Source organism: Aspergillus stella-maris, assembly GCF_047715825.1.
Source record: "Aspergillus stella-maris strain CBS 113639 unplaced genomic scaffold BDV14scaffold_11, whole genome shotgun sequence".
Taxonomy (NCBI): domain Eukaryota; kingdom Fungi; phylum Ascomycota; class Eurotiomycetes; order Eurotiales; family Aspergillaceae; genus Aspergillus; species Aspergillus stella-maris.
Genome location: NW_027396805.1, coordinates 398,776 through 416,705, shown reverse-complemented (window position 1 = coordinate 416,705; position 17,930 = coordinate 398,776). Strand labels below are relative to the sequence as shown.

Below are 17,930 nucleotides of genomic sequence, written 5' to 3'. Positions count from 1 at the left end.
ATTGTCACGGAGCTGGTATTTCCACTGGATGTCCGTGGTTCTTGCAGCTGCAAGTTCCTCTGGATAGTGGATCGAGCCATAGTATGTCGACGGGCAGCGGAGTACCTAGAGTAACCTCGACGGGAAGCTTCATTTCAGACTGCGATCGCAGCGAGAGTACCTTGCTGCCGTGGCCAGCAGGCCAGCAGGACAGTGCAGCAGACTATAAAAAATAAAATAAGGAAAATGACGAACTAGAGCAGTTAGTGGCAGCTGGGCGGACTGGGGTGGGCTCCAAAACAAGAAAATCGAGAAAGTGGAAGCCTGAGGGAAAGTGGGTCGATCGGAGTGACCCTGAAACGCGGCCTCTTGCTTATACTTAATGCGCCCTCCCCTCTCTCCCACTCAACTCAACGAAACTACACCCTCTACCACCTCTACAGACCACACCTCCAACATATCATACAATACTCAGCAGCACCATTCAACTCATCCTCCGCCCTGTCGCCCTTTTACCTTCCTCCCGCTCAACCATGAGCTCCGTCCAAGTCCCCCGGCCACCCTCCGGCACAGGCGCAGACGTCGCTCCTACCGGCTCGACAGTAGGCGCCCTTGGCTTCGACATCGTCCGCTGCTCTCGTTGCCAGCGCTCCATGAGCCTCGAAAGCGAGTCTACACCAGGAATCGTCCGCTTCGGCATGAACTCCTACTACTGCAGTCGCTGCGCGTCCATGGTCGGCTTTATTCGCTGAACCCAACACCTACTTTATGACCGACCGAGACCGACCGACTCGATGATATGATATTCTGATACCTACATTCGGATTTGGATTTATCTCAAGGAACATATTCTTACCACGGACAACCAAAGTCAAATCTTCGCCACTCCTCACCATACGCGGGAATGGTACCTCGGCACCGATGCCTGGGACCAACCTACCACCCCAACGCATACTTCGAACATGTTCTGAGAACATCTTCACTGTGCTGGCGCAGGATGATCTTAACGAAGATCAAGTAACAACGACTGGTCCAGTCGCTGCTTACTATGGACTGTATCCGCATACGCATACGTACCCAAGGCTAAAGGTGCCTTTCGCCTATCGCATGTATTATTACCGCGATCGCCTACCACCAGTTTCTATCGAACTTCACTCGCTATAGGCTCCGGGCCACGAATACTATATTCATCTGCGACTTTGGAGTTGGACCACGATTCGGACTGGGAATTTCTAGCAAAACAAGAACTGGAAAGGAAAAAGGTGGCTTACGGAGTACATAGGAACCTTGAATCAACAATTCCTGTTGAAATCTTTACCTTCTGTACAATAATGGTCCTCTATGAAACTAGCTCTCAGGACAAACTTCGTCCCAATTCAAAACTAATTCAAAACTATCACCTACTTAAGACCCCAAGACCCAGTTATAATATCAAAGCTCCATCCCTCACTATACAAAACGAGTACGCCCCACGCCTATCACAATGTCAATCAGCGGTAACCCCGGAGATCCTCGGCCATGTTCCCAATGATCATCGCCACACGAACCTCGTAGATCTTGCAGTTGCATCCTGCACCTTGCATCCTTTGTGGCAGTGACAATCCTTCAGGAAAATCGGTGAACCGTGAGCCTGCCTGATCCTGAGCCAGAGCGCTGGAAACCAGAAAGTTTCGGCATCCCGTCTGGCTAGGTTCTGAAACCTCGCTTCACATGCCGCGGTACAAATGGTAGTCTTTACCTAATAGTCTCATACCCTTCATGGTTCCGGAATTTTTTACCGAGTTTCGTTTTTCCATTCTCGAGGAGTCGAGAGAGATCCACCCCCTTTTTTCGCGCCTTGCTAGGTTGCTAGGTTGCTAGGCTTCTAGGCTGCTAGGCCGCTACTAATGGTAGACTATGAGTGGAAGAGGTCACATTGGACTTCAAGATTTGCGCTCCCCGCAGTGGAGGTCATCGCTAGGTATAGCACAGTTCAGCTTCGCGTGGCTGTGACTCAGATCTGGAGACCGTGGGCTCCGAAGACTATAGCACATGGTTACTGGTCGCCGTGGGCTCATTCATGATTGTCGATCCTAGTCGCCCTGCTTTTGCTAGTCTAGTCTGGTGTAGTCTTTGCCGTAGTCTACCTTCCTTTGCTGGTAACCGGGTGAAAAAGTCATCGGTTAGGCTCTCTTTTGTCAGACATGTGGGGGATGCGACGCGCTACGGAGTAGGTCTACGGGGTCCCCGATCTCCAGTACGATATTCAATCGGCCCAATGGCAGAATGGCAGACGCTTCTGGAAATATGGGACTGGGACAGGAGAAGTGAGGCGAGGACTAAATGGCTAAATTCTAATCGTTCGCCTGGGCGAACTAGGATAGCCCATTAAATTGCCCCTCTAGCCCTTCCCCTTGCTGTATCATGTGAGCCTTTCTGCTGAGGAAAGGTGGATTGGATATATTGCTTCGGGACGGTCGGGACATCCACGAAGTGTCTGGTCTGGACTCTGGGCCGAGTATAGAGAAAATGCCGGAGAACGCCGTGAGCCCGGGCGTGTGCCTGGCGCCTCAGCTGTGCCCTGCGTTGATCATCCGGGATGGCCACGTTCGATGCTGATTTCTGACAGTGTCACTGGATGTGGATGTGCTAGCTAGCTACACAGCCACTTTCTAGAAGACAGTGCTGAGCTGGCAAACTGCAGCTTGCAGATTGCAGGCCGCAGAGCCCCTTTTCTTTTTTTTCTGTTCTGTGCTGGAAATGGAATTCCGGGACCGCGGAGCGGTGGGTGATCAGTGGGTGTATAATAGCTTCTTCCGTTTGTTTCATGTCTTCGCCACAACCATTGATTTTTATCCCGATAATTGGAGACTGAAGAATGTTGAACGACGTTTGAGCGTATGCTACTCGACAGCGAATCTCGGCGTTGCTTCGGATGTCAGCGGAAAGGCTCATAGTGACAATCGCGGGAGGAGTCGATCGAGCCATTGTGCAGGAAGCCGATCGATATCGAGCCAAGCTGGTTTCATGCGCAACGTGACCCTAAGTTCGAACCATGTGATGCTCTGATTATGCTACAATTGAGATGAAGCCTGTTGATATTGAGGTCCTTAGCGAGCGAGGCTGAGCCTCTGTCTTGCCGAACTAGAAGCCACTTCACACCGGTCTCGTTGGTGTAGCTCGACACTCTCTCGCACTAAGCACCACTGAACCCGAGATAGGGGATCACGTTGAGGAAGTCATCTGCGTGGCTAAAAAAAAACCTCATCCTTCGAGACTATTCCATAACTCGTGCACACGCCACATTCCTAATGTCCGTTGGCAGCACTGCCTAGCCCTGTTTCGCCTCGGAAAGGCTCGACCGTACATTACCGATTGGACCGAGACCACTCGCATACCAGGAACAGCAAGTGAAGCTGCGGGTTTGCTGCCCCGCGACATGATTGATGGACTCTTTGGCCTCGTAAGCTGGGAACCTCTCCATTCTCAGGTCTGAGGGACTAACCACTTCAGTGTGACCTCCTATACGGATCGTAAACATGAGAGCCACCCAGTCAATATTATCGACCGTATAGGTCAGTAATGGATCATAAGCTCAGGACTGCATTTGTGCACCCTGGCAACCAGTAGCAATCGTGGACGACCATTCTAGGCCTGGTCCGAGTTTGGCCTGACGCAGCAATTTCCTCGCACATCGCCGCGACTGTGATCTCCATCTATTGTACCAGTACCATGGCGTGGCTGGGTGGCACCGAGGCGCCATCCTTCACTCTACTCCATACTCGAACTGCCGGGCCCTTGTTCTGTCATTGACCAAGATGGAACCCTTGTCAATGAGAAGATTTGCATGCACGATGATAGAAGAAGGTGGCGTAGCCTCGAGGCTCTGCAGATGCAAGGCTGTCAGGCAATTCAGAGGAAAAGTCAAAAGACATGTCGCAGGAACACGAGTTGAGGCGTCAAGGCGACAAATCAAGCAGCCAGAAATCAACCATGTCTCGCAGAGAGTCAACAACTCTATTGAGGCGTCTCTGTTAAATGACTTGCCAGATTCGCAGGACTTGAAATGTTCTCGTGACGACTCAAAATGTGAGTGTTCGTTGTGGGATCAAGAAACAACCAGCAAGGGATCTTCGGATCTCGCGCTTGGGGTAGACAGAGCCGGCGATAGATTGGAGAACCGGTTCTCCGCGTCTGGACAAACTGCATCTAAACTCGCCACAGTACCGTTGTTATTGAAAGAGACGTCGTCGGGCTGGATTTTGAGGACCTGATAAGGCATGAAACGCTTTTCAATTAATATAGAGAGATTGCATGGCTGCAGCAGAGAACGCGGCATTTTGCATGGCAGTACGGAGTAAAACAACCGAGGTACTTTGAGCGAAAGGACGTACCTGCTGCTGCGGGAAATATGCACTCATTCTCCGCGATAAGTGACAGGAGACATCAGACAACGCTTGCCGTACGATGTACATGTCCCGGCGGATGAAATGCAGAAACGCATATGAGGACTGCTTTGACGGACAAATTCGTTGTTGCAGCCGAGTGGACATCTCATATGTAAACCATGAACAGGGATCATCCCGGACGGATCGGAGCTATCCTGGTTCTGAGTCGAAGAGGTGGGCGAAGCAATGGCTTCGCTTCCCTGCAGCGGTGCCCCAAATGCCTCGCGAAGGCTGCTGTGCTTCGCAAATTTTCCTGAATGGTGACTATGTGAAGGCGTCTGCTCGCCTTGTACTCTGTCGATCGGAGCGAAGAAGGAAGTTGATTCTTCGCTGGTTCTGGATCTGTGCGTGTCATAGGACATGATACATCACAACCGTCCCACGACGATCTATTTTTGAAGGGATCGAAACCAGAGTCTCCCAGATAGCGCCATCCAATCAAGATCAAGTCCTGCACTGTCTCCAAGCTTCGATATCTATTTCGTGTTCATTAGGAGGTATTTTGCTTTTGAACGGAGGTCTCATTTTGGACTTTCGAACATCAAAGCATCTCGGTCACGGTCCACCCCTCACTTGATGACATTGCCTCATTGTGGAGGCGGTAATGCTATTATCGCCCACGGGCCAACCGGTTAGTGCACAGGCAGACATAGGATATGCAAGGTCAGAAGACCGCCACTCACACTGCATCATCCCAGCTTCGGCGGAGGCTTCAGCTTGCTTCCCCTGGGGAACGGCCCTGACCTCAATCTGGCGGTGTAACATCCATAGTGCCAAGAATAATCCTGGAGAATGGAAAATGCCATTTGATGAAGAGGATCTGGAGAGAGGCGAGGCTTGTGCGAGAGGAAGTGCGGTGGGCGACTGGGATCAGTCAATGAGATTGTTGGATGGGATCATCGCCTAGCCCTGATAGAGTTTTGATATGTGCAGCTCGGACCGATGCAAAAGGACTGGGAAACAAAAGAAAAGAAAAGAAAGTAGATAGACTATCTGATTATTGTTGGTGAGTGCTGTTGTTGTGACGAGGAAGAGAAGAGGGAAAAAGAAAGTTTCCTGTGGCCGTGGTCAACCCGTCTACTCTTACCTACCTTACCTTACTCTTCCCTCTCTCTCTCTTCCTCTCCCTCCTCCACCAACTGCTGTTGATCATGCACGACATATCAGGCTCCTTCCGATCTCCTCGATTCCAGATCCTAGTCCACTTGATACATCCTCATCCTGATTCCTGAGTCCTCGACCGGGGCCGGCCTGCGCCTTGCTATTCGTCAGCACTTCTCAGCGACCAGTTGGTGGCCCTCTTTGCTTCCCTTCGCCATCCACCCCTCGATGAGGAGCTCGTCCTCATCCAGAGTCAATCATCTTTCGCTCTTGCCAGCCGTTGCTTCACCCGCTTCAACCCGCTGTCATTGGGCTGGTCCAAACGGTCACCCCGGCGGCTGTGGCTGTTGCCCTCTTCCCGGGCTTCTGTGCCTCAATGTAGATCGGACACCCGATCCTTGACCCTTCTCGCTACTTCTTCTCATTATTTGGATCTTCTTTTTTGAACTTGGGAAAACCTCTCCTCATTTTTTTGCTGAGATCTGTCCTCTTGAAACCTTTACTTTACCATAACGTCAAATATCTGCCTGCTGTTTGATCTGCTGCTTGCGATCGAGCATTGATATCAGAACGCCCACCTACCGTCAAGCGCCAGACACTGCTCCCGATTATCCCTGCCTTTATTTGGCGAACAATAATCTTTGTCGCACGTAACGCCCTCTGAGGTTTCACTTCATCCGGATTGTGATATCAACTAGCTAAGCAAATTAGGAAACCGTGCTTCTACTCACAGGTCTGCAATAATTGCAGTATTGCATTCTAAACCTGTCCACCGGCGGGTTTTCGACCGACTGAAGCAATGTCATCTATCCCGCGAGAGAAAGCTCGGCTGGGCAGATCTAGAGGGTCGGATGAAGAATTCGTGCTGTTCTTGCAGGGGGTGAGTGTTCCCAGCTCCCAACAGAATCTTTGCGGACTTTTCTAAACGAGGAGGCAGATTCCCGCTCGTTGTCGCTGGCAGGAGCTCAAGGACATGGTCCGCCAAACTGCCTTGCATATTCGACAAGCAGTGGTTTACGACGATCATCACGGGTTTCCTACCGGCCTGGGACAGATCATTGTGAAGAATGAGGACGAGGCTTGGCGGACGTACCGTATGTGCAACATATCTTTTGACTTCGAAAGAAACAATGTCTGACAGACCGTGATATCTAGGGAGATTATCTACTAGCGGTTGGGAGGGGCAGAGCCTGGTTGTCACCCTCGCGCGGACAAGCTCGCCCACTCGACCCATTGCAGGGCCTACAAAAAGTCCATCATGTGTAGTACAGCCCAGCTTTCAAGCAGGGTATGCGACGCCTCCAAGCATTTCGCGGGCTACAGCTATCCCACCATTTCCGATGTCCACAGAGTAAGCCTCTCCGCAGTTGTAATTAATATTTGACAAACGTTGCTGACCGGAGGAACTAGCTCTGTTCTCCCACCAAGTCCTACGAACCCCAGTACGGAGTGTGCAGTATTTGTTTCCCACCAACCGTTTATACCCGTCTTTGCAGACCCCTTAGCTATACCCAGCTCGCCTAGCATGCAGCCTTCATTCTGCGACCCAATGGGCTTCGGCATAGTCCCTACATATGCGATGTCTCACCCAATCCACCAGCCCGTGATATCAAACAGCTTCGGTCTGAGTCACTTGAGCCAACCCCCACGAAAGCAACTCTACAACCCAAATAACCACTTCACATCGACTTACCCACGCCAAAATCTGCGTCGCAGCGTCGTGGTCCAGAACCTCAATTCTGTCACCACTGAGGAGGACCTGTACGCCTTCCTGCAAGAAGCCGTTCACGTGGAGTATTGCGAGATACAGCAGATGCACGCTGATTTCCACCCCCAGTCAGGTCGGAACAAGGTCACCGCACGAGTTACACTCAGGTCAGCCGAAGATGCCAAGCGAGCTGTAGCCGTGTTCAACAACACATTCTTCTTGCGCTCGAAAATCCGTGTCAGGATCGACAGAAGCCCTCCCCAGACTATGTCTTATAACCTGGGTCCTGAGCCATACGCCGCAGTCCAGAAGCAATTCACTCCACCTGCAACTGAGAGTTCAGTCTCGAGCTCAGACACAGATGAACTAGTCCAGTATCAGGAAACACCGTCCTATGAAACTCCTGAAGACTGTCCCAGATCAGACCGAAGACCTGTTGACAGCTGCCAGCCGCTGGTTGTCAACGGTTCTAACGTTGGCGAGAAGACCACTGTAGCGACCTGACAAACACATTGGCCATTTCCTCTTTGTTTATATGTCCAAGGAGAGCGGCTGTCTTGATGGTTGGCTCATTTTCTATAATTTTTTGTGCCAGTTTCTATGGTTATCATGTTGGTTCGTTTGGTATACAGCGTTATGGTCTTGTCATATAAGCGAGTGCTACAGCTGAGGTAAAATTTAATAGCTAGTATGGGCGTATATAGGAGTAATATAGAGAACAGTCATATCGGCATCTACAACTGTAGTGAGATAGGCAATGGGTTCAACCAGAACGATATCATTCCGATTTAATTAACATCAATCAATCATCAATCATCGAGAGCTACCTAATCCTAACCTCGTAATAACGACATAGAGAGTAGGTACCCAGAGAGTAAGTCAAAACATCAAATAAAATACATCATGACGCATGCATTAATTCATTTCCGTCCCGCTCCCTCTGTTGTTCCTCCTTCCTCCCAGATGCATGTCATATCGACACCGAGCACTGGGCGCTTGCTGGTTACTCGGGGTTGCTAGGCACAACATACAGTACAGAGTACAGTACGCGGTAGCTATGATGTGCGTGCTATCTGGTAGACACAAGACACAAGGTATGCTGACCTGCATCCCGTCCCGCATCTTGCATCTGCTGCGTCCGCGTCTGCAACCCCATCACAAACAACCCAGCCCAACCCAACCCATCCGACTGTTTCTTTCCAAACCTGTTTCGTTTTATTTTCATTAATAGAGTCACTCTTCAGTCATTGCATGCAGTCGTATCATGTCATCGTGACCGTCTGTGTCATCACTTTGCGTCGCATCACATCACATAAAAACAAACAATATTTCCTCCATGGCCCTTGGGCCCCGAATGTAAGCGTAATCGAATCATAAGCAAGCGTTAGAACCGAAATCAAGAAGAAGAAAAAAGCAAACCAAAATTCAATGAAGCAGGAACGCCATGCATATGTCAACTAGCGAGGAGGTATTCAGCAATTAAACCCGAGCAGGGAAGTCCGAAAAAAACAAACAATATGGAAGTGAAAGCAAAAGGAACCAATGAATAATACAGGAATCGGAAGTTGGATATATGTATGAGGTGTCAGAGAGACCGAGATTTGAGTTGTGCCCGGCCGAAATGACGGCAGTAGTGAAACTGGTTTCCCCGGAGGCCGAGAAAACCTTGGGCCTGTGTGCAATTATGCATGGGGGAGACGAACTATGGGTCTGTGCATGCGTAGTCGCCTACCGGTCATTTAGCATGATCGATCAACTCGGCATATAGTGGCTCGGGTATCTTTCGGACGAGTAGAACGGTCATTGTGATGATCTCGCTGGCGTCGAGGGGCGGGAAGGATCGGAGGATTTTGTTCGGACTGTTAGATGGTAAGTTTGAGTTAGATAATTGATCGATGAAGGGGTATAAGGTTCAAAAGCAACGGCGAGATTATGAATGCAAGGCATCCGAATTGGAAGGGGACAAGATGTGACTGGTCATTTGTAAATTGGACCTTGATGCGCTGGCCGGGAAACAAGCGGAGCGATGGAAAAAGAAAATACGAGAAGTGACGTGACTTACTTTGAACTCTTCAGCAGGTCGTCTCTCATTAAGAGTAATTGAGCAACAATGCAAAGAATATTGAGATGTGGTCCGTATGCGAAGAGGAAGTCCCATAAGTGGAGGACCTCAGGTAACGGAGGTGTGCAGGCGCTGAGAGTGAGGACAGAGGGAAATGCGTATAGTTTCGCTTGTAGTCCCTTATCAAAGAGGTAGGCAGCCAGCTTTGGCTCGACGATCTCAAGGCAGCGGTCGACGAGTTCGAGGCCGCGGTGTACGCCGTCCATGGCGCCGCGAATGTAACCAGGGCACTCCCGGGTGATGAAGGTGTGAAAGAGTGCAAAGGCTTCGACTTCGCTGCGTGCCGCGTAGAGGAAAGGAGCGCAGAGTACGTTCATACCCTGGACATATACCGCTGTCTCGTTTGTGATGCCGGGACCGACGGCCCCTGTGCTGCTATTACTGCTGGCGAAGCTGTTTGGGGTCACGTCATCCGCAGATGGTTCTTCCTCTGCAATGCTTGGGGGCGTGTTGATGAGCATTTCCATCTCGCGGCGGCGAGAGGACGGACGTGATTTGGATCTGCTCTTGTTTTTTGCATCATAAATTTTCCAAGCCACGGCGTTTAGCAACCGGATGAGACTGGCTTCTGTAACACGGCGCTTAAACAACGGATCTGTGGCTAGGGTACGGAAGGTATCGTTGCGAATCTTTGCATAGGCGGGGGAACGACCGCGGTGGATAAGGGAAAGGTAGTGATCGGTAGGTAGAGGTTTGATATCGAGGAGAATCAGCCAGAGGTAGATTCGGTACGTGGACTAAATGTAAGGAGTTAGCTCATAGCAACGAGAAGGGGGAGGCATAGTTCTAGAGTCCTGTGATACGTACCATGCCATCACCGTCTGCATCTACTTTGTTCGTCATCACCATATATCGCAATTCCTGGAGCGCCTCCTGTACATTCCCATGCTGTGGCCCGTCTCGCAGCAGAACCTCCAACTGTGACCGTCTTACACCAAATCCAGAGCCAGTCTTTCTTCCAGGCCGCCTCTGAGTCGTTAATTTCGGTGCTTCACGAGCGGAGGCATCGCTGTTTGATCGTGGGCGGCGGTGCGTTCGCAGACGAACAGGGGAGTCCAGTCCAGATGGTCGCGAGAGCTCGTCGGGTCCCGCGGAAGAGCGGGCGGAGGAGAGATGGGAGGACAAGGCAGGGCCGGACGAAAGGTGTTGATGGGATTGTATTTTGCGTAGACCTCGCATTGTTCGTGGTGAGGGTGAACCGGCGAGCGCTGCTAGGTTCAGCTGAGCTTGGGTGGGTGGTTGGGAGGACATGTTGAAGGAGGTCGAGGTTCAGCTGGTGGGATGGAGATGAAAGGGTTCGCGAACTGAAACGAACAACACACCATCCCCGGTCAACCAGCACCGGGACGATGGTACAAGAAGCTGTCGCAAAGCAGATAGGAAGCCAGGACCCAAAAGGTGAAGCTGTGCAGGAGAAATATTTGGGAGGCGGGTCCTGGGAGCCAGGAATGACAATGCGGAGTCTGGATCGAAGCTGGTGCCCACGCGACGGGACGCTTGCCGTCTAGTTGCAGGCGCTAACGGCCATCTTCCTGCACGCCACAATATATCCGGCCCTCTAACAAACACATGTCGCAATAATACGTCAATTCTACTCGGAGACAATATCCTGGAATCACAGGTTTGGTTGAACTTCTGCGCGCCGTTATTTACATCCCCAACTGCCCTATCTATACGGCCTTGGCATGGGTAGATAAGCCCACAATGGCACGAGCTTATGTCAGGAACAGCCCTTGCAAAGTTCGCTAATAATGTCTCTAGCAACTGGGATGAAGTATATATCAACTATTTTCAGCTCTTGCCCTGAAGATCACCTCTGTTGCCACGTTTTGTTGCCCTACAAAACCTACAAAAATGGAGCCCTACGGCCCACCCTACGGTTACGCCCTGCACGGGCAGACACGGCACTTGCCTGTCCAACAAAGAACAGGGCGGCGAGTCCCGGAGCGATTAAAGGCATTGACCCTTTCCAAAATTTACTACTGTTTCGAATTCCTTTGCTCAAAGTATTAACCTGTATATACAGCGTCAATCGGCGTCAAAGCAGTCCATTGATCCCAGCTGCCAGAGCCGTCAGAATTAATTATAAACAAATTGCACGTCCAAACACCTGTCCCAGCCAATCATATAACTATTGACCCATAGGATAGCGACATATCTCATTAGACATAATTCAGTTTGGCTTGGCCTGGCCATTTGCCGTTCCACCCATCACTGTATCAACAAACTCCTGGTACCTCAGTACCTCCCCTCTCTTCCCGCCCGTTGGACCCTTGCCAACTTTCCCTCCAAAGGCCCTGCGACCTGTGAAGCCATTAAGGACCTCATTAACCTCTCGCTCGGACAGAGGACGCTCTCCGCTATCTGGGGCCGTGTGAAGAAGAGCATCACGTAGCTCGTCGACATCAATCTGACCGCTGTCATCTTCATCAAATGCCGCTAGAGCGTTGAGCAGCTCTTGACGTGAGGATAGTGGTGATAGTAGTTGAGATAGTGTATTAAGGAAGGTAGGGAAGTTGATCGTTGATGGGCTTCCCGGAGGAAAGAATTGGGATAGAGTCGATGGGTCCTGGCCTGTTCACAACGTTGTAATTAGTCACCGTATATGGCTATAACAAAGTATATGACTCGGGTTTACATACCAACATTGACAAGTACATCTGCAACATCTTCCTTATCAACAAGCCCATCGTTATCCCTGTCCAGTACCTGGAAGGCCTCTCGAATTTCTCTGAGTTGCGCCGGCGCTAGACTGGCAGCCGCATCAGACGTCGCAGCCATCATACTGGTTGCTTTAGCCTCCATGCTCGAGGGGCACGAGTCGAGTGCACTGGCGCCTCTACTTGGCGACGAAGGAGGGTCCCTTGTGAATCGCGGCTGAGGAATCGGGTCTCGGCTTCTGGGAGAAACATCTTTGTGGTCTTCGACAGTGTAAGACTGGTTTAATTTGCTTGGAGAAACAACCGGTGTGAAACCTCTGCTTGGAGAGCTTCCTGGCGTTGTGGGACGGCCTTGCGGTGGGGAGTTTGGCGTAGACGGACGTCGGAACGGTGAGGCACGAGGAGAGTTGAAGGACAGCGGGGAGGGGCGAAAGGGGGCGTTGCCGGAGGGTACCTATCACGGTCTGTTAGATATTGTATAAGAGTCAGTGAAAATAGACATACCATGATTGCTGATTGTGTAGAAAATCACTTCTTGCTGAATGGTAGCGATGACGGAGGACCCTATACATACTTCCTAGAAGGGCAAAAGACCCAAACAAAACAAACTCGGTGGTTCGGATGTTTAGTCATCCCGAGCACGTGCGGGGCGTTCAAGACTATACATTTCTATATTGTCGACTGCTGCATGCGAGCACTTTTGAAAACCAGAAAGATTGAGGCAGACCAAGAGCTCAAATATCAATTAATCAATTGAAACTGCACAATAGTTTACAATTATCATGAGTAGTGTGCGCATACACCACGCCGCAGCTCAGCTCACCTCTTCCCCGCTGTGGAGATCCGACCGGTCGATTCCCTTTTTGGTTCCCCCTGAGTCTCAATCATCCCGACAAGACATGTTTCTCTCCGTCGATCTGGCTGCGGATAATCCTCCTATCTTGCACTGACGTTTTTCTCCGCAAGGCCCTCAATGGACTAATCATCCGCTCCCTGTCCATTGGCCCATGAAGCATGTTGCTGCCTCTGGAGTCCTGCCGCTTACACTAACCGCCCACCGTCGGTCCTCGTCCTCTCCGCACAACCCTTCCCCTCTTAGCTACAAAAATGAGCGTCTCGCTGCCGATACGAACTTCAGATGGAACGGGCAACTCGTCCTCCAGTCCGCCCAAGTCCACCGGTCTTCCTCACCTCTCGCCCTCACCGTCGCTCATCAAGAAACATTCTCCTCGCAGCTCCCACACATCGAGTGCCCGCCGCTCCGCAGACCAACAGCCTGTTGCGCCAACGGCCAAACGGCGCCGCTGCAAATCTCAGTACCCTCAAGACTCATCCGAACGTCATGTCGAGTTCATCCTTGTCGCCTCGTTCCACATTGATCGGGGTCCGATCATGGAGCACCAGTACCCGGGGCCTATTAGCAGCGACGAGGGCATGCTGGCCGAGCTGATGTTGCCGGACCAGACGCACGTCCGTAGCCAGGATTGGACGATATTCTTTTTGCATAAAGACTCCGGTACAGAGGGAGAAGACGATGGAGAGCCAGGAAAGAAAAAGAGAAAGGGGAAGAGATCCAAGACATCGTCGGGCGACGAAGAAGACGGCAGTGTCGACCCGGACGATGCTTCAGAGGATGCGACTGAAGAGGAGGAAAGCAGCGATGAAGAAGACGGCGGAGAAGGACCGCCGTTGATGTATGTGCTTAATCTGGTCAACACGAAACAAGATAATACTGTCAAGCGGTACGTCGCCCAATTTTTACGTTTCCTGCGCCAGAAGTGGTGGCTAACATGCTATTAGAGGTGCTGTTGTCAAGGCCATGGCAATATGCACGCGCCATTCTTTTCTTCATATATATAAAGTATGCGATAACCCCTGTGCATAGGTTATTGCCGTTGTTAACAGCCGCAGCCTATTTTACTTTTAGCCCTAGAGGACTACTTCAAATCGCCGTACCCCGAAACCCTCGAAAACCTTTATAATGCCGTGAACGCCATGGACTTATCCCCGATGCCGAAATTGAACTTGCTTGAACGACAGATACTGCAGGCTAGTAATAGCAAGGACATGTTTATTGAGAAGTTCGAGCAGATGATGCATCAGCGCCTGCTTGAGGACGGCGAACTCAACGAAATCGACGAAGACAACCCCCCATCTCCGAAACGAGGAGCCGCTCCGAAATACGTACTTCCCCGAGATACCCATGAGTTCGAGTCCAAGATTATCTACTCCGACATCCCGATCCCGGTCAAGGTACCGACAGTAATTTGGCCTGAGATTGTCGGCGACTTCTCTCTCGTCAAGCTCATCCAGATATTCTCCGCACCTCATGCAGCGCAGCCACAACCATTTCCTCTTCACCCTCATTTGACGACCAGCGGCCCCTACACCCACCCAGTCATTGTTCTAGTCAATGCAATGTTGACACAAAAACGAGTCGTCTTCCTTGGTCACAACCGGCCATCCGGAGAGGTAGCAGAAGCGGTTCTAGCTGCCTGTGCCTTGGCATCTGGCGGGATTCTGCGTGGTTTCACTCGGCATGCATTCCCATACACTGATTTGACGAAAATCGACGACCTCCTTCGGGTTCCGGGATTCATCGCTGGAGTCACCAATCCCACGTTCGCAAACCATCCCGAGTGGTGGGATGTGCTTTGCGACTTACCCACGGGCCGTATCAAAATCAGTAACACCATTGAAGCGGCGCCAGTCACCGATGGCCAACTGTACTTCCAGCAACAAAGTCCAGTTAGCGCGTCAGGTCCGAATGCCGATCCCAGCGGAGACAATCTATTCATGGAAGACGTACTCCGGAGCATCGCCAATCGGTACGGCGAAAACGCCATCCGGGCCAAATGGCGCGCCTACATCACAAAATTCACTCGGATTTCGGCAGCTTTTGAGGAGATGGTATACGGAGCATCAAATATCTACATCATCGGACCAAACGAAGAGCTCTCGCCCGACAGTCCGAGCGGCCTTCAAGCAGACCCCGGGGACCCAACAACCATTCGCGGCCATGGCTACGTCTGGGCTGACGAAGCCTCCAAGCAGCGCGAACTAATGGCCTCCGTCTCCCGCATTGAAGGCTGGCGCACCACTCGCTCCTACTACTCCTTCATCCAGGACATTGCAGCAATGTACTGGCCCAGCCGCCCAATCCAAAAACCCGACCTCCACCACCACCATGACCGTCTCCGCACACTCAAACTCCCCGCATACGACGCCGGCCAAATCTACCTCGCCTTCTCCTACGCTATCAAGGATTACGCCGGCATCTGCCAGCTTCTGACTGTTACACCAGAAAGCCAAGCCGGTCTTTTCTACCTCGCCATGGGCCTCTTACATCCGGACCAAAATGTCCGCGAGGCAACGGCTGATTTGCTTGAACGGATCGCTCTTCACCCCGCCGGTAGACACTTCTGGGCGCAGCTCAACCGCTTCACAAAAACCGCTTACTTCCGCATTAAGCGGGAGAGAGAGGCAGCCGGGAGCTCATCGCCGTCGCTGCTTAAGCCGGGGAGTGAGAGCTTTCCAACTGGAGAGCCGCAGAGTCTTGTTGGGGTTGCGATGAGTGGAGTGAGGAACTCATAGCCCTTCCCAAAGCTCCTCCTCTTCTTCTCTTCTCTTCTTTTCATCCTATGATGCGTCCTCTCATCTAGCGTGGTACTTGATTGACGAATACACTGTTGATGATTTAAGCGATGCGATGCGATGGCCACACTTTTCTCTTTCTTATTCTCACCCGACCTTGTTCGATTCTTCCATACATTACATTACCATATTGCATCTTATTCCCCTCGACCCACGCCTTTTCTCATCATTTCTCAGTCTATGTTTGACATCCCCAATTGGGATATACCTCGCCCATCTTACTCCCACTCTCACCCTCACCCTCACCCTACCTTAGTTAGACCAACCTACCTAATTTCCTGAATGACGGAAATGGCTACGGCACGATGACTGAACGCGCTGATTGCAATCTACTCTTCTTCCCGTTTAGCTGATCTCACTAGTAGTGATCCTCTCGCGTAACGTAAATTAGTACTTGCTGCTTCCATAAGCATACAGTACATAGAAAGAAGCAAGCATAATCCTGCCGAACGGCACTTATTAGGTTTTATATTAGTTGTATATGTACTGTTGTCTAGATATAGTAGTAGTATAGTGATAGAATAGATCACAGAATCAGATCGCTGTCATCATCCATCGTAACAGGGTCGGGACGATAACGCTCAATGTGAATGGTGGAAGGTGGAAGGTATGAAGAGGAGAGTGTCGATATGGTAGGTTAGGTGGTGGGGAGGGAGCGCTTGCCAAAGGTACAGAGGTGTAAATGTGGATCGAGGATGTACAGAGTAGATGAAAGAGAGAATGCTGTTAACGGGTAAAGAGGGAGAGGGGGACTTTTTGGTCACGTCAAAGACAAAACTATCAAGACGGAAGAAGCCCAAAGAGGTATAGATAGGGTTAATGATGCCGCGGAAGAAGGGACATCCTCGTCCTCGCCCACGGTGATATTCACATTTGCAAAATTTGGGCCGCACTTGCCATTGATTGTGTTCGCGCTCGGCATATAAGAATTCGCCAGTGGCTGGTCTTCAACCTGCGCCCATTTACTGAATACGTCGAGGGTAGCCTGGAGGCAGGCATTGCAAGTCGGTAACGGCTTGGAAGAGATCGTGCTCCCGTATGGTAGCGAGTAGACGTCGTAGTCTGCTGGGTTAGACGTGTTGGTGACCGCATCAACGAAGCAGTAGTTCTGGGAGTCGGGGTTCTGGAGACATGTCGCGCGGTAGATAGGCTCGTAGGTGATCATGTCGTAGTAGGCGTTTGTGACGAGTGGGTTCCCGTCCGCGTAGTCCTGCCCGCAGTTTGAGTCGTCCAGGAGCTCGGATGCGAAATTTTTCATTGTCTCCGTGCAGGAGGATATGTCTGCTGCGCAGGCGGTGTCAAGAACTAAGGATGTTGATGCGGCGGAGGTAAGAGTGTGGAAGAAGGAGGTGGAGTCGCGGAGGAGCGTGGAGACTGCATGGCAATTGGTGAAGGAGGAATCCGCGAGGAAGGATCTGAAGTAATTCGGGCAGGATGTTGTTGTGAAGTTGTTGCTGAAACTAGTGTCGAAGGCTGTGGGGAAGTCTGTTGTTGACGACGATGAGGCTGTCTGAATCGATCGCGCGATCTGGCGATGCTCGTGCTCAGGGGAGTGTCCGTGATGGTGGATGTTTGGTGGAGTATCTAAGACGGGCACTATGCCGACGATCCCTTGGTCTGGGCCTGGTTGCGACGCCCGAGCAGAGTCTGCGGTGGTCTTTGCGCCTTCTTCAGCAAGGACTGATAGGGTCAAAGTCCAGAAGACGACAATTGTCCGTAGGAAGACGAGGTTGAGCCATGATTGATGGTGCATTCTGAGGGCGTAGATTCGTTACGGTCGGCTTCGATGGAGGTAGACGAGGGACATGAAAGGAGTGGCGGGCAGGCATGAAATGATTAAGATTAGGGAGTAGTAGTAAAGTTAACAGCAGAACATGGACGAGCGACGCAAAAGAGTGAGGTCGGTCGAGAGGAAGTATTAAGGGCAAGACATGGTATTGTATAGAGCGAGCGACAGGACGGACGAAGGAGTCCAAATCACATGAACCACGCGATCTAAGGATCTAAGACAAAGAAACGAATGACAACAGCAAGAAGGAAAGACGAGAAGGACGAGAAGAAGAAGAGAGGGGAGGAGGAGAGGAGGTCGGGGAGGTCAGGGAAATGGGATAGCAAAGACGGATTAGGGGCCCCGGCAGTCTCAGGTTGTCTTTCGATGCGTCCAGACTCCGCCAGGCACAGGCCCAAGACCAATCGCAGAGCGCTCTCTATACTACTTTCCAAGAAAAGGCCATTGCTCTAACTCAAAGTTGCTGTTAATCTCAAGGCACGGCTTAGGG

The 17,930-nt window shown here is 51.2% G+C and overlaps 7 protein-coding genes across 7 annotated transcripts; 3 read left to right on the top strand and 4 right to left on the bottom strand.

Moving 5' to 3' along the window:
• Window positions 1–512: 512 nt before the first annotated feature.
• BDV14DRAFT_197586 (uncharacterized protein) lies at window positions 513–950 on the top strand (the record flags this gene model as incomplete). Its single annotated transcript, XM_073772723.1, has 2 exons — window positions 513–713; window positions 822–950. 2 exons carry the CDS (start codon window positions 513–515, stop codon window positions 948–950), a joined length of 330 nt encoding a protein of 109 aa, XP_073630911.1.
• Window positions 951–6,108: 5,158 nt separating this feature from the next.
• BDV14DRAFT_15082 (RNA-binding protein) lies at window positions 6,109–7,951 on the top strand. Its single transcript, XM_073766558.1, has 4 exons — window positions 6,109–6,387; window positions 6,445–6,601; window positions 6,663–6,858; window positions 6,918–7,951. The coding sequence occupies exons 1-4, from the start codon at window positions 6,307–6,309 to the stop codon at window positions 7,717–7,719; spliced, it is 1,236 nt and encodes a 411-aa protein (XP_073630910.1). The 5' UTR covers window positions 6,109–6,306; the 3' UTR covers window positions 7,720–7,951.
• Window positions 7,952–8,397: 446 nt separating this feature from the next.
• Window positions 8,398–8,941, bottom strand: BDV14DRAFT_168725 (uncharacterized protein). The gene is made up of 2 exons (XM_073767907.1): window positions 8,919–8,941; window positions 8,398–8,672 (listed from the first exon to the last, which is right to left on the bottom strand). The coding sequence occupies exons 1-2, from the start codon at window positions 8,931–8,933 to the stop codon at window positions 8,478–8,480; spliced, it is 210 nt and encodes a 69-aa protein (XP_073630909.1). The 5' UTR covers window positions 8,934–8,941; the 3' UTR covers window positions 8,398–8,477.
• BDV14DRAFT_168723 (TBC domain-containing protein) lies at window positions 8,398–10,784 on the bottom strand. The gene is made up of 3 exons (XM_073767906.1): window positions 10,145–10,784; window positions 9,278–10,074; window positions 8,398–9,074 (listed from the first exon to the last, which is right to left on the bottom strand). Exons 1-3 carry the CDS (start codon window positions 10,586–10,588, stop codon window positions 8,951–8,953), a joined length of 1,365 nt encoding a protein of 454 aa, XP_073630908.1. The 5' UTR covers window positions 10,589–10,784; the 3' UTR covers window positions 8,398–8,950.
• Window positions 10,785–11,336: 552 nt separating this feature from the next.
• On the bottom strand, window positions 11,337–12,554 carry BDV14DRAFT_168722 (putative calmodulin). The gene is made up of 3 exons (XM_073767905.1): window positions 12,502–12,554; window positions 11,980–12,451; window positions 11,337–11,911 (listed from the first exon to the last, which is right to left on the bottom strand). Exons 1-3 carry the CDS (start codon window positions 12,502–12,504, stop codon window positions 11,511–11,513), a joined length of 876 nt encoding a protein of 291 aa, XP_073630907.1. The 5' UTR covers window positions 12,505–12,554; the 3' UTR covers window positions 11,337–11,510.
• A 158-nt stretch (window positions 12,555–12,712) lies between these two features.
• BDV14DRAFT_15054 (AFI1/MesA family protein) lies at window positions 12,713–15,970 on the top strand. The gene is made up of 3 exons (XM_073766553.1): window positions 12,713–13,739; window positions 13,798–13,858; window positions 13,909–15,970. Exons 1-3 carry the CDS (start codon window positions 13,105–13,107, stop codon window positions 15,589–15,591), a joined length of 2,379 nt encoding a protein of 792 aa, XP_073630906.1. The 5' UTR covers window positions 12,713–13,104; the 3' UTR covers window positions 15,592–15,970.
• Window positions 15,971–16,091: 121 nt separating this feature from the next.
• BDV14DRAFT_168720 (uncharacterized protein) lies at window positions 16,092–17,733 on the bottom strand. Its single transcript, XM_073767904.1, has one exon. The coding sequence runs from the start codon at window positions 17,402–17,404 to the stop codon at window positions 16,412–16,414; it is 993 nt and encodes a 330-aa protein (XP_073630905.1). The 5' UTR covers window positions 17,405–17,733; the 3' UTR covers window positions 16,092–16,411.
• Between the last annotated feature and the right edge of the window lie 197 nt (window positions 17,734–17,930).

Coding starts and splice junctions, on each gene's coding strand:
- BDV14DRAFT_15082 (XM_073766558.1), top strand. CDS start 6,307: ATGTCATCTATCCCGCGAGAGAAAGCTCGGCTGGGCAGATCTAGAGGG. Junction 6,388..6,444: donor TCGTGCTGTTCTTGCAGGGG/GTGAGTGTTCCC, acceptor ACGAGGAGGCAG/ATTCCCGCTCGTTGTCGCTG. Junction 6,859..6,917: donor CCATTTCCGATGTCCACAGA/GTAAGCCTCTCC, acceptor CGGAGGAACTAG/CTCTGTTCTCCCACCAAGTC.
- BDV14DRAFT_168723 (XM_073767906.1), bottom strand. CDS start 10,588: ATGTCCTCCCAACCACCCACCCAAGCTCAGCTGAACCTAGCAGCGCTC. Junction 10,075..10,144: donor ATGCAGACGGTGATGGCATG/GTACGTATCACA, acceptor CCTTACATTTAG/TCCACGTACCGAATCTACCT. Junction 9,075..9,277: donor GACCTGCTGAAGAGTTCAAA/GTAAGTCACGTC, acceptor ACCATCTAACAG/TCCGAACAAAATCCTCCGAT.
- BDV14DRAFT_168722 (XM_073767905.1), bottom strand. Junction 11,912..11,979: donor AGATGTACTTGTCAATGTTG/GTATGTAAACCC, acceptor CGTTGTGAACAG/GCCAGGACCCATCGACTCTA.
- BDV14DRAFT_15054 (XM_073766553.1), top strand. CDS start 13,105: ATGAGCGTCTCGCTGCCGATACGAACTTCAGATGGAACGGGCAACTCG. Junction 13,740..13,797: donor CAAGATAATACTGTCAAGCG/GTACGTCGCCCA, acceptor ACATGCTATTAG/AGGTGCTGTTGTCAAGGCCA. Junction 13,859..13,908: donor CTTTTCTTCATATATATAAA/GTATGCGATAAC, acceptor TAACAGCCGCAG/CCTATTTTACTTTTAGCCCT.
- BDV14DRAFT_168720 (XM_073767904.1), bottom strand. CDS start 17,404: ATGCACCATCAATCATGGCTCAACCTCGTCTTCCTACGGACAATTGTC.